The sequence below is a fragment of the Alligator sinensis genome, unplaced genomic scaffold (genome assembly GCF_000455745.1).
Source record: "Alligator sinensis unplaced genomic scaffold, ASM45574v1 scaffold65_1, whole genome shotgun sequence".
In the NCBI taxonomy this organism is placed as follows: domain Eukaryota; kingdom Metazoa; phylum Chordata; order Crocodylia; family Alligatoridae; genus Alligator; species Alligator sinensis.
The window spans coordinates 2,391,982-2,410,615 of NW_005842037.1; the positions used below are offsets into that span (position 1 = coordinate 2,391,982).

At 42.8% G+C, this 18,634-nt stretch overlaps 1 protein-coding gene across 1 annotated transcript in view; it reads left to right on the plus strand.

The window, feature by feature from the left end:
* Positions 1–18,634, plus strand: part of WIF1 (WNT inhibitory factor 1) — an 89,991-nt gene that overhangs the window by 57,738 nt on the left and 13,619 nt on the right. The window contains exons 4-5 of the mRNA XM_006022484.1: positions 8,574–8,714; positions 17,654–17,749. Of these exons, the coding sequence (XP_006022546.1) occupies positions 8,574–8,714; positions 17,654–17,749 (237 nt within the window). The remainder of the gene's footprint in view (positions 1–8,573; positions 8,715–17,653; positions 17,750–18,634) is intronic.

Below are 18,634 nucleotides of genomic sequence, written 5' to 3' on the forward strand. Positions count from 1 at the left end.
GGGGGGGTGTCTTAAATAGAAGTTGTCCTGGATTCAGGTATATCTGGTACCCAAACAGAGAGAACTTAAGTACAAACGTGATTTCCACATTTCCAAAGTGGGAAGAGCCTTCCAGCACTTGGTCAGTGATTGTGTACAAGCCAGTCCATCATCATATTGTTGGCTTTAGCTCAAATCCATATTACAGTGCTGTTAAATTTATTAATTTCTCATTGACAAAACCCAACCTAACTGTGACCCCTATGCCTAACAAATGAAACCTAAGAGGTTAAATCTTCTTCCCCCCCACCATCTCCAACAAGCATTTATAACATATAGTTAGACTGAGATTTCCTTTTTCATGTCAAACAGAACTCCACCGTATTAATGCCATTGAAATCAATGGGAATACTTGTGAAAGAAAGCAGTACTCAGACTACATTTTCAATGCAAAAACCAGTTGTGTTTTTAAATGTAGATAGCTAAACTCCAAGACTGCATTCTCAATACAGAATGCAGGCACAGGCCATTTTCACCTTGATATGCCTAATCAGACTCAGGATTTCTGACATCATAGATTTCTCTGCAAAAAATGCTGTGCTGCTTCATTTACAGGAATATAGTTTAAAAGTGACAATTCCTCAAGCATGGTCACAGTTATACTAGTACAGTTTGAGTTATACTGGTATCAAACACCTTTATACTGACATATCTATGTGCAGATCAGGGGAAAGAAATCACAGCTCTCACCAACATAGTTATAACTGGTACAAAAGTTTTGTACAAGTCATACTATAATCAAGACCCACAATGATCATGTCTTTACATCTCTGATTTAATTATTTTGTAAGGTGCAAATCTACCCTGCCTTCTGCATCTCTTTACAACCACTAGCAAATAACTCTTATCAATGTAAAATTAGTGTTCACAAAAAAAGTTTCAGGGACCTCTGAATCCTATGAAAAATTAGTAAAATTCCAAACTATTTTTCAATACATGAAAAGTATAAAGATAGAAGAAATAAATAGAACAGTACTTTGGGATACCAAATAAAGTGATACTTTGAGATATATTGATTCCTTTCTAGGAGGGAGAGAGAGAGAGAGAGAGACAGAAGGGAAACGAGACAAAATTATTCATTTATACAGTACTTTGAAATTTTTCTGGTATTATATAAGAATCATTTTGAAAATTGTCAGAATTCATGGGGCAATACCAGTCTTACAGCGGCATTCAACAAGCTTTTTTCTTACTTAAAACAACTTTATTATGGCTGGGGTAATACGCTTGCAAAATTTTCCTTCTAAAACATGTCGAGAGAGAAAAGGACCATATTTGTAATAAGGGACGGTAAAACAGCCTTAATTATAAAATAGAATAATGAAATACTTTATTTTACATAGGGATGTAAGTCAGTTAAAAAGAATGCATGGGTTAATTTACTTATTTATTCCAACTGCAATTCAAAAACCTTTCTAAAGGATTTCATGCCCAAGTTGTTAACATATTCAGTAGTTTCTTAAATTCTTTTCACATTCCAGATTCTGTATGAGAAGCCCATAGTTTGTTGATTGGGAAACCCAACCACATTAAATTGATTGTGCCCCTTGTAGACATAGTTTTTAATAAACCTTAATGTCAAGGTATTCACCAAAGTGCTTACTAATAGGCTGTATTCCCTGCTGCCTCAATTAAAACCAGATGGGAGTCTATTCAAGGCCAGTAACTAACAGATAATATAGAGTGAATTGTAGGAGTGATAGTAAACATGGTTCCTTCATCTGACATGATCAAAGAGAATCTATCCCAGTATGTTGCCATACCTTGCAGGAAAAGCCTTGCCTCAGGGGGAGTAGAATTGCATAAGCCGAATGCTGGATATGGTGTGGATGCTCTTCTGCTGTCCAGTGCTTCCTGTTCTGCTTCTTGGACACTCTGGATGGTCTCTTCTAGCTCCTTCCTGGCTTAGGAACTGAACAGCTGCTTGTTCAGAAAAGCAGAGTTCTGGGGTGTCCCCAGCAGCACTGAAACTAAGAGGGGTGGAAGCAGGATGAAAGGATTGGATAAAAGGGGATTAAATCTTAGGAGAGAGAGGGAAAGAAGAGATGACTCCATCACAGTGAGGATGAAATGAGAAGAGGAGCAAGGTGAAAGAGCAAGAGAAGAGTATGAGAGCTAGTGGATCTCACATGCATGGAAATATACATGCTTTTGACAGCTTTTTGCTTTTTTTTCCATTTTATAGCATGAGTTTAGAAGGTTTGTATTTGAAATCTTCAGTTTACAGTTTGCAGCTTAAATAGTACAGTGTTATTGAAATGATGTCATGGTAACAGCAATGTCTTTTGTATGGCATCTGAAATTTAATATAAATAACTCATACTTTAATGTAGTATGTATTTGGTGAGCAACAGTGAAAAATTCATCTGGACAGAGTGCTGTAGAATAATCACTTACAAGCCAAACACATCTGTTAGCAAAGACAATTATTTCAAGACCAACAAAATAAGCATAAGTACTGGTATGCTCACATGAACTCTTAAGGTAATTTTCATTGTTTTCAGCATCTGTGATATGATTTTTTTCCGTTTTGCACCCACCCCCTTACATCAAATTATTTGATGATCTGGTAATACAGAATCCCCTGCAGGACTGTTTCAGTCAAATCCCTTTGGATAACAACCTGGTTTACATGAAAGTGAGGCAAGATAAGCAGAGAGCGAGCTCCAATTCAGCATAACTGATCTTAAACTGATTTATTTTGCAGATTTTACATATTGTGAGCACAGAGGTCGTTAGGCACGTTAGTCTGAAGTCAGGCAGGAGGCAGATCAGGGTGTTAGAAACTAAGTAGTTCAGAGAGGCATGAGCTTTCACAGACAACAGACTACTTCAAATGCTATTTGCATCTGAACCAGTTACTCCCTAAGGCTAGGGACAGACATTCAAAAATCCTGAGCCTGAATTGATTCAATCTTTGCAGGTTAGTTTTAGCAGCTTAGTCTGTTTAGCCAGGCCCAGGCAGAACACTCTGATTATTCCCCCCCCTTCCTGACCTGCCCAACAGGGAATGTTTATCACCTTTAACTCAGTGTTTATTAACCCATTAAGAAAACAAAGCCTCTCTCCACGCTCTTCTTAAACAGCTTTTCCAAGGAAGGACATTAAGCTACCTATTGGTTAGCTCCAAAAAGCCTGTCTGCCTGTGGTCTCCCACAGCATAGACTGTAGCCAGCATGTGGTCTGCTAGCTAATGCTGAGGTGTCTGCATAAAGCAGGGGAGAGGGGGGAAAAACCAGGCAGATGCTCTGTGCCTGCAGATCTCTGCCAAGCTCCAGCCAGGGAGCAGAGGGGAGGGGCCAGCCCTGCTGTGGAGCAGAGAGCTCTGTCCAGCCAGGGTGCTGGGAGGGTCTGATTTATCTTAAACCAGCAAGGGGTCTGAGACAGACATTGCATAAACCAGTTTGAGACAAATCAGATAAGTCTGATGCTACATACAACCAGGTTTATCTCAAACCAGTTTCAGCCATTTTCAAACTGGTTTATGTGCACTGAACATCTGTTACAGTTTTAAAGCAGTTTCTGATCACTTAAACTGGTTTATGTATAATGTCTGTCCCTAGCCTGAGCATTAAGTTATATGTTACATTTAGACCATACTAAGAGCACTTAAAATACAAGGGCATTTTTACATGTGCTTTGGGACATGGCACTGGGCACTTTAATTAGTGAGCTGCACTAATTAAAAGCACTCCCGCATCATGTAGATCAGTGTCCCCATGCTGAAAAAATGGTGGTGGGGAGCTTTGTGCTAAAGCTCACTGAACATGTTTTATTTCAAAGAACCCCAATTTTTCAGTTTGGGGATTCACGGGGAGACTGATACATGTGGTGCAGAAGGCTGCCAGAACACATCAATTTCTGTGCTCCAGCAGACTCGATTAATCATGTCTGCTCTAATGCGCTGGATTTCTAATGCATCAGAGCAAGCTCTCTGCACATCTATAGGAGTCCCAAGTGCCCACATGTTAAAGCTCATTATTTCATGCTAAGTGCCCTCTGAGCATCTCAAAGTTACACTCCTTTAGCCAAATGTTAACTTTGGGCCATGCTACCTAGCTCATGTTAGGTTAACTTCAGTTTGCTCCACAGAGATAAAATGAGTAAGTTGCAAGTCTACAGCATCCCAGGATGTACAGCTTCCAGGCCCCAGAGCAGGAATAGAACCCAAGTATTCTGGCTCCTAGCTACACTCCTGTTCATCAGCCCTAATGGCTAGGGACAGAAATGATACATAAACCAGTATAAGTGATCAAAAACCGGTTAACATCTGTAACACAACAGAAGTTCAGTGCATATAAACTGCTTTCAAAATGGCTGAAACTGGTTTAAGGTAAACCTGGATGGATGTAGTAGCAGACTTAACTGATTTAGGTCAAATCAGTTCATTAAACTTCTGTCCCAGATCCCTTCCATATTCAGGTTAACTCACAGTCCCCCAGCATCCCAGAATGCTTTGCATTTCCCCTGCAAACCCTCCCTCACAAGGTGGGCAGACTTGCCTTGACCTAAACTGTCTACTCCAGCTGAGCAGGGAGGTGTGCTCTAGCACACCTGGCATCTGGCCTGAGCCACTGCAGGCATGTGGCTGCATTTCCGGAATCAAAAGTGAATGTCTGTCCACTTGCTTATCAGTTCCATCTATGCAGCCTAGACTAACCTGCAAAAATTAAATCAATTCAGCCTGGGGCTTTTTGACTATCCGTACATAGCCCTAGTGGCAAGTCAGATCTGTGCAGGCAAAAACAGTATTAACCCTTAATGTGCAACCACTCACGGAATATTCTAACTTTAACACCATTTAACATTCTGCAGATTTGGTATGGTCTAAGTGTAATATGCATCTTCACCCTTATAAAATGCCACCCTGCCCTCACTTCTACGTCCTGTGAAAGGTTGAATCAAAATGCAGGTCCCTGACTATCTTTAGGAGGATGTATGGCCCTCCATTGTATGGGCAACAGAGATGAGCTTTCATAGTTCAGGAAAGAGCCATGGTTACTATCACAAAGAAAGGACTGACTAAACTGAAAATAAGCTTACCCTTTTTGTAGTTCTGTTAACTGAGTTACAAAACTAATATGGACATGTGTGCTGTGTTTCCATATGGTAAGCAACTGTACTTGTGTGTGCAGTGTTTAGTAACTGTTAGTTAAATCATGCTTTGTGCACAATGTATATGACATTTAACAGTAATGGGTAATCATTTTTGAAGTACATACGGTATTTAGCAGTGAGCTGCTAGTATTTTAAATGGATCTGCAAACTGACCTAAAATAACTAATTATGACTGAATATAGTCTACAAAATAGTATTCAGCTTCTTGTCTGTCGCTATTTTGCACTAGAGCGGGGAAAGGGAAATGAGGGTGGAGAGTATGGGGGAGGCAAGTAACAAGCAAGTAGAGTAGGTGAAGATTAGCTGGTGTCCTCAGAAGTAATCTAGCCAAACATAACATTGTTTTTTAATAGTATGGTTCTTGTTGAAATCAAATGAGACCAAATTTTCAAAGGAGACAAAGGGAGTTAGGCACACATCTCTTCTTGAATATTAATGAGATTTGGGAACCTAACTCCCTTAAGCCATTGTACTTATCCCACCCCTGCATTCTTCCCCCACTTTCAGAACAATTGGTTTTGTTATATCCACTATCCCACTGTACAGTAAAAAAATTCAGAGAGAGAGATTACAGCAAGAACCTTATAGAGCTCAAGTTGTTCCTCATCAAAAATAAGAGTGAGAGGTAACTAGCATTTAGGTATCTTTACATGGAGAAAACAAAGGATACTAAAGAGTTCTTTCTAAAGGGTTCTTTAATTTATCAGAGAGAGCTCTATCAAAATCCAATAGTAGGAAATGAAGCCAGACACATTCTAATTAGAAATGTCACAAATTTTGAATAGTGAAGATGACTGTCCATGTGAATGTACTGCTAGGGAGAGGGTGGGTTTTCCACTAATATCTTGAAATCAAGAATGGATGCCATTCTGGAAGGAATGTTTTGACAGACAAGTTCTTGGGCTTAACATAACAGAAACTGGGAGAAATTCAATGGTCTGTGATAAAAAGAAAGTCAGACTGGAAGGTCAGCCCACAGTATTATTTCTAAATTTTACATCTGTTCTCTTTCTCTAAGCCAGACTTTTTGGACCAATGGACCACTGTCAACTCTCCTTATTTTTTAGAGGCCACCAGTCCTCCTTTATCATCAAACCTTCAGTAGAAAATGAGGGATGGCACAATTCATAGCCCATTAGCCATGGCCTTCCATATCACAGTTGGGGAAACACTTTTTAAGCCATCTGTTCAGGAAACCATCAAGTGATACTTGTCTTAAAACCATTTTTGTGAGCATTGCATTATTTACTACATTTTTGTACTCTTCAGTGCCTTAAATTGTTCACCACAGTTACATCTTTTTAATTCACAGCAAGACCTTACCCCTTATTGCAGGGGCGGGCAAAATGCAGCCCACGGGCTGGTTGCGGCCCTCCAGGCCATTCTATCTGGCCCGCAGGGCCCCTAAAAAATTTAGAAAATTAATATTTATCTGCCCCTGGCTGCCTGTCATGTGGCCCTCAATGGCTTGCCAAAACTCAGTAAACAGCCCTGCACCTGAAATAACTGGCTGCCCTTGCCTTATTGCATGTGCTTTTTTAACAGTCTTGTTAAAAGGTCAATATAAAAACCTCCTCAAATGGAGCATTGTATTGGATTTTATAATTCAAATTGCAACTGACTTTTGGCAATCTTGGATCTGTCAGATACAGAAAATGAATTGCAAATTAAATGTTGCTGTGCTTTACTGAAGCAAAAAAAAAAAATCAAGAAATATTGCCCACCTTGGCTTGCAAAAATATTTTTATGGCAAACAAAAATGATGCAAAGCTGCAAGTTCAATATTATGTTCTGAAATCTCAGACAAGTTTTAAGAGAAATGAGTAGACTAAGTTCTATTAGCTGGAGCCAATTTATAGAACAAGAAGGAGCCAGTATTGAAGAAAAAAGATAATTGTTTCATCTGAAGATTATTTAAGATCAGTTGTGACAATCACAGAACAGCATTCCAAGACTTTGAGGTTCCAGGCCTGCCTCCTCATTAAAATACTCCAGATTTAATGGCTTTAATTATTTACTTAGACTCTTTGTACTTCAAAAGTGTTTGCATACTTTTCTTAAAGAGCCAATCTCCATCTATCCACTACATTTAGAACACTTAAGAAGCTCTGACAAAGTGACGTCTCTCTAATCATTTTAAATAGTTGCATCAAGTATTGTGTATACTAAGTATTCAGTCGTACCACTACTTCACATAACAAGCTTTTATTAAAGTCAGAGCTTTATTCAGACATTAATGCTAATATGTACACCAGCAGAATACAGCTAGGATAACCTTTTCAAAAACATCTAAGATCCATTTTCAAAAGCGGTGTGGGGAGGGGTGCAGAGAACAGGAACTGGAATCTCAATAGGATTTAGGCTCCAAAGTACGAAGTTAATTCTGAAAATAAAGCTTCTAAAGGACAAATACAGACTGGTCATCTGGGTGCCTTCTCTTAGGTCAGCAGGGACCAACCTTTTTGGCAGGCATACCACAAATTAGCCATCCACCCTTCTGAAGTGTCACCCTGATGCCTTTTCCTTACCCCGCTCTGCAGCTCAGCTTTCAGCTCCCTGTCCTGTACTCCCTAACCAAGCCACTGCTCTGCTTTTTTGCTTTCTTCTCCCTGCCATATCTGCCACTGTGCTGCTGTCTCCTCCCCTATCTGCCATGTGCCACACACCAAGGTTTCCCTTGCTACTTGTGGCACCCATAACACAGATTGGGCACCCCTGTCTTAGGTGATGCAACACCAAAAACATAAGGCATGCATAACCCTTATCTAGCCTATGGACTAAAGGTGCCTGGAACAAAAGGAAATGCTGCTGACCTTTTCCATAACCTAGGGACCTCTGTTCATTTGGGATCCAGGGCACATAGTCCATTTTCTGAGGATAGGCATCTAACTAATTGGTGGCAATAGAGCCATCAACCTTTTGCAGAATAACCAAGTGGTTAGAGCACTCGTTCAGGCAGTCAGAGACCTTGATTCTGCTTTTTCCTCAGACTGAGGAAATTCAAACCCATATCTTGCATGTTCCAAATGAGTGCCCTAACTACAGACTACAAAATAGACTGTAGAAGCACCTTCTTGTCTTCCTGTTGAAGCTGGCCCATTGTGCAGAAAGGAATGGAAAATTCATGGGGTCAAGACAAGAATAGGCAAGAGAGAGCCTGCCTCTGTAACTTTATAGTTATGGCACTCCACTTGGAAGAAGGAGTCTTGATGTCTTGTCTCTGCTTCCAGGACATTATTTACTGTATTTGTTGACAAAAGTCTGTATATGCTATTCATTCCCAGTGTTAACAAATAGATACCAAACTGATATCATGGTTTTATATGCTTTCTCTATTTCAATGTTTGTATTAAACATTGTAAAATGTATATTATCTTGATAAAATTATTATATAATTATAATTTGTTTCCCTTTAGTTGTCCAGGTTGGATTTCCTTGCCTCGGAAAGCAAGATGGAGTAGCAGCATTTGAAGTGAATGTGATCATAATGAATTCAGAAGGCAATATAATTCTCCAAACTCCCCAAAATGCCATCTTCTTTAAAACATGCCAGCAAGGTAATTATGAAATCATGGCCTCATGACATACCATTAGCTTGTGCTTTTTAAGTTACTTCTGTCTTATTTGAAACAAAGGTAGGCATGGCAATAATGAAAATGTTACTGGGATTGTAGCAGTGAAGTGAAAGTAAGGACTTCTTGGTTATTTTGGTACTCTGTGATTTGCTAGTAATCTAATCAAAAGGCTCTTAAACATTTTTCATATTGTGGAAAAATTGTCTTGTACACACTTATTTAAATTTAATTCCCTTATCCTTCATGCTTTTTCTCACTCCTTTTCTGTTAGCCAATTGGCAGTAGTAAGGCTTCAAAGAACAAGCAGAGGGAGGAAGGGCTGTTTATTTTTTGAAACTCTACTGCAGCTAAACAGCAGAACAGCACTGGTCTTCTCCTTTGAAGATTCACTGTTACCAATTAGCTGAGAGAAATGGTGGAGGGGGTATGAAAAGGGAAGAGAAGCAGAAGAGAAAATGGGAAGCTTAAGGAAACTTAAATTATATATCTTATACACCAAGGAGTCTATTTGATGCAAATGTAACACTGTTTAAAATGCTTTTACAACTTTTAATTTTAATTACATATAAAGCTATTACATTTAATCAAGTTTGGAAGTAGTGTGGTCATGACCTAACTAACAGAGACTGTATAATTCTGATATGTACATAGATTGGGGAAATACTGTTTTTCTGGGTTTGAAACCCTTTCTAGCCAATCTCTTAGTACCTTTCACCCAAGCCATGTTTTACATACTATTATCATTGCCATTGTCATCATCATTGTCATTATCATTTTCCAGTTATGCAATTTTAGCTTTAGTTTGGTGCTATGGACTCCTGGTATACATTATAGGGCCATGCCACACAAGACACTTAGTATACATTACATGCACTTAAAATGTGAGCAGCTATGTATTCAAGCAGTATAACATGCCAAATGTGCTCAATTGTAGCAAACTTATGACTTTTCTGGTGAGGAGTATTTTATTAAGGAACATGTGTTCAGCTACTGATGACCTGTTCCATGGTGATAATACAAGCTATTTGAAGTCCTCCAGCATCCCAAGATGCACAACTCCCAGCCCCCCCATTCCTCCTGCTCCGGGGGCCAGTCTATCTACCCTGCAGAACTCTACAGCCTGGTGGGAACGGGTATCAAGGCAACAACCTCTACTTGGAGGAGGTATGACTCCAATGCCTATAACACATCCCCACGCACCCACTGAAGCCCTCAGGGTTTACCAAGGCCTGCCACTTTTGCTTGAACACTCCAGTGTCAACAACAGTCACCTAACTTGATGTACTGAACCAAACAAAATCAGAGAATGTCTTCCCCAGACATTCCCCAACCCTGCAGAAGGGTTGTGAACTGGAGTCATAGCAAGACTCATCACAAACTGGGGAGAGGAGCAGTGGAGGATTAAGATTTATTGGGGCCCTGGGCAGACAAAAAATTGGAGGCCCCCCATAGTCCATTATAAACGTGAATGTATCGTGTCACTTCTCCCCCGCAGCCAGGCTCCAAGTCCCAGGAGCTGGACTCCAGCAGGGGGAGGGGCACTTCCCTTCCTGGTGCTGTTGCTGCCAAGGGTGGGGTGGGCCTTCATGCCCCACAGGGGAGGTTGAATGGACCCAGCCAGGCTGGGGGTGGGGTGGCACATGCTTGCCTCTCCTCCCGGCTCAGGGCTCTCCACTCTGCTGCCTTTGCCCTGGGGTCCCCGTGCTGGCCACATGCCCCATGCCTACCTGGCAGTGGGAGGCATAACTTGCTGCCCCCACTGCTGCCAGGCAGGCAGGGGGCCATGTAGCCAGCATGGGGCTCCCAAGAGAAAGACAGCAAAGTGGAGAGCCCTGAGCTCACAGTAAGCAGCCCGCATCTGTCCCATGCACAATTATGTGGGGAGTACATGCCACCCCATTCCTCCCCTGGAGGCTGTGCACAGTGGTAGGGAGCTACCCACCCTCCCTCTCTGATAAGTGGAAACCCAGTCTACCTGCCTCATCCCACAGACCACCCTACTTAGAAATGGCAGCTCACAGCCTGCCCCTTCCCTGTTTCTGGACATCCCACATGCACTGGGGTACTTTGATGGGCTTCAAGGGGCCAACTTCGCCCTGGTCCACACATATTTGTAGATGCTGGTTGAAATCTGCATGCCAGTATCTAGGGTGGGCTTAGCAGAGCTCCCCCCTGCGATACCGGGGTCCAACCCTTGGACAGCATTTTGGGGCACTAACTCATAGAAATGCACCGTTTAAAGCATTTATTTAGGTGCACATGAACACAATCAGAGGGGTGGCTGAGGGGGTAAATCTCTGAGAGGAGAACATGTAGAATAGACCATAACCCCAGGTCAACCTGCATCCTCACCCTCCAAAGGCACTGTTCGTATGGCTGATGGTAGTCCCATATGCTCCTCTGTGGTGGCCAGGTGCAGATGAGTCTACTAGGGAACACTGTCATCACTGTCACTTCAGCTGCTTCTGTCCCCCCACAGACACTAGGTGGAGCTACTTTGGGTGGCAGTGAAAGTTGTCATCTTTTGGGATTCCAGGTCCCCTTCACAGCTTGGGTTTGCAGTGACAGTGGGCTCAGAGCATTCAGGCAGAGCACAGGATGGGGCATCATTCTTCAAGAGAGCTTTGTAGGGTGTGGAGGAGGGCAAGATTATCCTAGTTCAATATGAGAATGATCACTGCTTTCACTGCTAGGATGCCTGGCAGAGCTATGAAGCAGTAATACAGAAGTAGAAAGTTTCCAAAGTCTCAGTGTACATTCCATGGAATCACTACTTTTCCCAGGGAGCCATCATAAATAGTTATGCTCTTACATATCTCTAGGACAGGTGCTGGCACAAAAGCTTGCAGAAGTAGCAGGGCCTATCTTGTAGGGTTGCCACCTGCAAGCTCAAAAAGCTCCGCTCTGTGCTGCCAAAACATTCTTGCCAGGGAGATATCAACCAGAGAAGTGATGTGCTGAGACAGGGACAGACAAGATAATGTAGTAGGAGGGTGTCTTCCTAATGGGTGATCCCCACCCATCTGTGGGCAACTCTGGGGAGGGAAGAGTTTGGGGGAGACGGTAGCTAGCTGAGAGTAGATATCTGAGAGATTGCTTACCATGGTACAGTTCTCCTCTCATCCTGCTTACTAATGGAAGTGAGCGGGAGAGTAAAACACACTGGCTTTCCCTCATAATATCTTAGAAGCTGGTAGCAATTTCAGGGTCTGCCCTGCTGTCAGTGTAGTGTTGTCTGTGCACCCGTCAAGACTACATGTGTGGGAACTCCAGGATTGACACAAATTATCTGCTAACTACAGAAGTACACTCAAAGTCGCTTCTATTTTGTTCAGTCCTCTGAGTTTGCTCTGGCCTGGGAGAGCTCTGGAGGTTCCAGCACTGATGCTGCTTTAAGACAATATCCTGTAGCCAAAACACCAGTAGGACCAGCAAGATCAGATGCTGGAGGAGTTCATGGAATCCTTTGCATGGTGAGCTGATGCCACTGAGAGCTGGCTTGCTGCCTATGAGCACCAGCATGATTGGTCAGAGGAGCTGCTAAGAAGTATTCAGCAGACTTTCGTGGCTTAGGACCACCAGTTCCTGGAACAGATGCAGAGATGGCAAGAGGCTCAGAGATGGTCCAGGAATTGGCCCTCCAGATCTATGCATCCCTCCAGTCTGTTGCAGACTCATGTAGTCCTTCCTGGACAGGATGGCTACTGCTCCTGCAGAGTATGTCTATGTCATGACTATGAGTCTGCAAACACCTAAAATCACCTACCCTCCCCCACCCAACCGGAGGCAATGGCACCAGTCTAACACCAGCCTGGGCTACCATGGAGACTGGCTGCCTCCCACACATCCTCCCACACCCTTCCCTGGCCAGCAACTGCCGTAAAATGGCCAGTGGAGCAAGGAGAGGCTGACTAGGCACACTGTGCATACCACCCTGTACTCCAACCACCCTGGCCAGTCAGAACCATGTACCTGCTGGCATGGTTGGGTGCCAAGCAGGGAGTGGAGGTCTGGGCAGCAGGTCTACCAAATGCTATGGCAGGGGCAGTCTTTCCCTTTTCTGAAACAACAGGAGGTGACAGCACCCCAGCAGCAGGGGGGCAGCACCACAAAAAGGTACTTGAACTGCAGTGATGAGACAGGAGGATGTACCCTGGCACTGTTTGCCCCCACCCAGCTCCTCAGCAGTGTGGAATTGGATCTACCCATGCAGCTATCAAGCTCTATGGAGCCATCCAGCTTTGACTGGGGTGGGAGCATACTCCTATGCCACAGCACTCCCAGGGACCCTCACAGCCAGCAAGGAGACCTGTAGATAAAGGATTTGGGTGGACCTAAAAGTACCCCACTCATCTCAGTTTGCATAGTGTTAATTTAAGCTTATCACAGTTGCTTGTGAGATGGTTTTTGTTTTCAAGTGCTTATTTTAAGTGTATTTGAAGAAATAAAGCTTTCACAGTTATGAAATTTGTCCTTTGTGTGCTGTCCCCAACCCACCCAGCCTCTGTTCCCCACCTCCCAACCAACCTTCATGAACTCCCAGCTCAGGACCCAGTTCCTGAGTCTCCCCCTCCCAGACAGCTCTTGCAAACTCCCAGTGCAGGACCCCAGTTCCCCCATCAGTTTTCCAGCATGCCCAATCTTTTTTCTGCCTCTCCAGGTCCCCCACCCTGCCCTGCTCCAATCCTTCACAACAGGAAGCATGAAGGAAAAAATTTAATGTGAAAGATATTTACTGAGATGTTTTGGAAAAGCACATTAAAGGTACAGCATGGTGAATGAAGGATTGATAATCACTTAGAGGGCCCCTGTGCCCCCCTTCCATCTGGCAGAACGTTGTCCCAGAAAGGAGTTGGCCAAGGCTTCTCCGATCAGAACAGCCTGGAGGCGGTTCCGTCTGGGATGTTCAGCCAGGAGCTCTTCTGGGTACCATCCAGTGCGCCAGGGGCTCTCCTTGATGTGCATCGGTCCAAAGCTGGCCTAATTTCCAGGAAGGCTTCTCCTCTCACCTTGCATATATTGTCAAGGATGCATACAGTGGCCACAAAGCTAGGAATGGTCCTCAGCCTGAGTTCAAGTTGAACCCATAGGGACCTCCAGCACACCTTTAGGTGCCCAAAGACATACACCACCACCATCTGGAAGCTGCTCAGCCAGTATTTGAAAAACTCTTTCTTTATGGTTCAGCTGGCTGCTGTATAGCTTTATGAACCAGGGGAGCGGCAGATAGGCTAGGTCCCCTATAATCAAGGGAGTAACAGGCAGCCAAATTCATGGTGGGAGCCCTAGCAGTGAACTCTAGCTTGACCATCACCAGAAACCAGGGTTCCTTAATATGCAGGTATTGCGGCCCAACCACCCAACATTGATGTTAGTGAAGTTACCCTGGAGGTACATGACTCCCTGGAGTATAACAGAAAAGACCCCCCTTGCAAGTTATGTAACCTGAGGTACATTGAGGGGGGCACAGAATGGGTATGTGGATCCCACTGCTGGTGCCCATGTGGTTCGGAGAGCCCATCTGTTCAAACCCAGCAATGACTTCCTGTGGGTCCCCAAGCCAGATGAACTGAGGCCTGGCTCCTTCAAGTCTGACATCATATATTCCATGCACGACTATTGTTGCTGTTGTCCACCCATGGTTGGTGATGGAACAGAGGCTATCAGTGTTTTGCCAACTTCCAAATCACCAAGGCTATGCATCTCTTGACAGACATGGGGTGCCAGTGCTCAGTGTCTTGTCACTGCAGCAAGGAGCCAGCTCGGTGTAAAGGTCCACATGTGCCATGGAACATCCTAAAGTTCTGCCACTGCTGCTCATCATCCCAGTTATCAAGCACAAGTTGCTCCCACCAGTCCAAGACCACCAGCAGTGTCCAGCAGCAACAAGGTGGCATTTGATACTAGGCCTGCAACACCCTGGCTTGTGCAGCATCATGTTGTCCCTCCTGCAAGTGGGCCAGCATGATGCCAATGGCAGCATCATGGTCTTCAAAGTAGCACCTCACCAGGACCAGGAGCTTGTGCCACAAGATCATCAAGTGCCTGTGGATTAGAGAAGCCAAGGCAAGGATTCACTCAGTTCCACCACTCATCATCTCCATAAGGTCTCTGGAGATTCCTGGGATTGTCCTTGGGACAGTTGGTCAAAGTGGGATTGGCACTGGTGCCCTCAGCAAGATGGGCAGTCATTCAGTGCTTTGCTCTATACTAATCTGTTTTTGGCTGCCATCATAAAATTGGGGAAAATTCACTCTAGCATGGTATGCTGTGATGCCTGCTTGCTAGCCCTCTGGTGACAAAGTACAAGCTGTGCATGTTAGGGTTTGTAGTAAACATTATCATGAGCCTGCTCAGGACACGTTCTAACATTAATTGCATGACATTCCAAGATTTATCACATACTAAGTGTCGTGTGTGACAAGACCCATCTTACTCCTGGGGGATTCTGTGACTAAATAGTCATCTAGTCTTCCACTCCTTGAGCCTGACTATGAGGCTTGGTCACAAAACAGGAGACAGTACTCTTAGGGGCATGTAAGTGTCTATCATGCCAGTGTCTTCCAGCTTATATTTGGTTATATGAGGGTAAGCTTCTTCTTGTGCTTAGTTTATTGAAATGGATCCTGCAAAATTTCTGATGGATATTGGAAGAAATTGAAATGTTCTCACTGGTAGTCTGTTTCTGTAATGGTGTCATAAAAGACACTGTTTTTGTTTTCTTTAAAAGAACTCCTTTATGGGAGTAGAGAAGATCCCGTGACATATGTCATAAAGCCAAGGCATTCATATCTGCTGCTGCCTGGGCCCTGGGTCATTGTTTCCAGCTATTCCTAGCTAGTCAGAAAGGGCCCCCACTAAAGGAAGTAGGGAAAACCAAGGAGCAATTCTGTGGAAAGGGGAGGCTTTGTTGTGGCTAAGAGGTGGCCACACAAAAAATAATGTTTTTCTATTTCTCTATTTGAAATGGTATTTGTTTAAGCATATATTCTCTGTAATGAATAGCAGCTCTGCATTGTATACAAAGGGAAAAACATTCCCAGAAAAAAATCCTAGAATATAATGCTGGAACAAAGAAAGACAAAAAGCCTTTACCCTTATTATTACTATTGCAAACAGCTTCACATTTAAAACCATACATTCTATTTCATACATTGACAGTTTATGTAGATAGTATATTTTAATTTAACTTCTTTTCCAGTTTGCTTGCTTTTGCTTGAGGGCCTCAAATTTCACTACTACACAATAGTAAAACTCAGAGTAGAATTTTTTCCACTTTCTCTACTCGCCAGTTCACCCAAAGTTCCTATTGACTTCAAAGTGTTTTAGTTTTGTAAGTGAGGAAAGAATATTGTCAATAATTTAAAAAACTTACCCGTAGTTCTATTTAGCCCTTTCTTATGATTTCAATAAGGAAGCTTATCTAAGGGTAAATCTGTATGTTTCCAGCTGATCATACACACACCACTTGACTAAAATATTAGGTGGGGGAATTGCACAACACTTTCTAAAAATTATTCAGAATCAGTTTTCAGCATTCCCATGGGCTGCATCCGCATTTATATGTATTCAACTGTTCACAGCAAAATTAAAATAGTCTTTGTAAACTCTGTAAATATTTAGACTTCAAACTCAATTTAATGCTATTCAGGAGATTGACTGGACCAAAAGGAGGTGGTACATCTTCCCTGAATCTGACTGAGGTGTCCTTGCATTTTTTGGTAAAGGCATTCAGGGCCAGCAGAGAACTGGGACCACTGTTGACAGACTTTAGCAATTAAGGAATGATTTTTCAGACACACCGTTTCTCTCTCTGGCCAACTATCATTCAGAATCTTCCAATTTGAGTTAAGGGTGCTGATAATGTTATGATGTGACACGTCTCAGAGTAGCTATAGACTTCTTTAATACTTACCCTTCTGAGAACTGACCTGGGTATAGTGAAAAAGATTGCACAGGTAGTTAATCCCTTCTCGGTAATGAATAAAGATCAGATGACCGTCCTTATTTTGTTAGAGCTGTGTGCTGCCCTTGGTAGCACTGATCACAAGACATTGTTGGCTTGCTTTAATGAAAGTAGACAGGGTCACTCCTCTGTGGCTTCACTCTTATCTAAGAGATCTTTGAGCAATTGCTCTTCAGCCCTGAGGGCTTATTTTTGTGTGGTCCCAGAGGGTTCTAATTTGTGCTGCCTCCTGCTCAATGGTATAGGATGTTTTAGAATGCTGATGATACCCAGATGTATTTCTCTTCCCTATACAACCTAGCCAATGCTGCCAAATGCCTAACAGTATGTGGTAGATATTTGGGATGCGAGTGACGGTTGGATGATGATATGTGATCATTGTCCAGGAATCCAGCCTGGAAAATGATTCCTTCATTTGCATCCATGACATTGTCATCTTAATATTAATTAGATTAATGTATAGTGGTTAATGCGATACACCTAATGCCTCCAGCCATACATTAAATCAACCCAGAAACTGAAGCTTGTCCTGATGAGTAAGTGGCATTTCTCACAAGAAGCATAGCACTCATGCTCCAGGTTACGTACTGACTAACTGTTTATTCCTATATACACTATTGGATTCTACGTTATTCCTTACCCCATAGAACAACACAGAGGACTAGAATATCAGTGTCAAGCATAAATCATACTTACATGAGTGTAACTAATTTTATAATGCCAATTGTATTTGTAGATAAAATGTTGATTTCCTATGTGGAATTTTTTAGCTGAGCTTTCATCTAAGTCAGAATTTTCCTACTTGGCCAATGAATTTTGATAATTGTCTCAATTTTGATAATTTTTGCTATATATTTTTCCCTGGTCTGTAAATAGAATGTATTGGTATGGTGGGAAGTGGCATTATAACTGAAAATGTTCATGTCTGATTAATGATGTTATATTTTTTATGAAGCTGAATGCCCAGGAGGGTGCAGAAATGGAGGTTTTTGCAATGAAAGGCATGTGTGTGAATGTCCAGATGGATTTTATGGACCTCACTGTGAGAAAGGTAACTAGAAAGTTCCCTCAATATTTTTTCCTCAATAGCTCTGATACAAAAGCAGTTACTGCATGGTACTCTCCACAGTCAGAATGTCCTCTTTCACATGTAGCTAGATATCTGAATATATTAAATCCAAAAACATATGTGAACTACCATTAGGAGCTGAGGGCTAATCAAAACATCAATTGCTTAATGAAAATGCCGACTTGTAAACAAAAAAGAAATCCTTCAGTGAGCAGCTATTTTTCAATGAAAAAAAATCACCAACAGTTAAGAGTCCCCTAATCTCAAAAAACCATCTGGCAAGAGATTAAATGAAATCCTTCTACTAATGAAGACTAGCTGGAAAACATAGTGCAGCATTCTGGTTGTTTTGCATTTGTTGTTTGAAGATAATATCTAATGTAGATGCTGAAGCTGTGTCTCAAGCAGTCGGACAATAGAGGGGAAAATGCTTAGGGAAGATGCTCCCTTTTTGTTCCATTAGTGGAGAGGGGCCACTTTGGGTAGTGGAAGGTATTGAATGATGAGTGAAGTGCTGCATACACTTGTTGCTTTTCTTCATGCTTCCCACTGCCCTCCCTGTGAGCGCTCCAGAGAGCTCCAGGAAAAGGTATAGCCTCTAGCAACAAGACACCCCCCACAGCCTCATCTCACTTAGTTCCGCAGGTATCCCTGGAAAGTTCATTATGTCCAATAATGAATTGAACCCCTGCTCCGTAACATCTCCCCAAAAGCTGGATTATGTTGTAACCTCAGTGGGATGGCCTAGACCAGGGGTTGGCAACCCCCGACACTTGCTGAGCATGGCATGCGAGGTCATTTTCCTTGGCATGCGTTGGGGCTGGGGAGGCAGCAGCTGTTTGGAGCCTCCCGGCTGCAGCCAGCCCC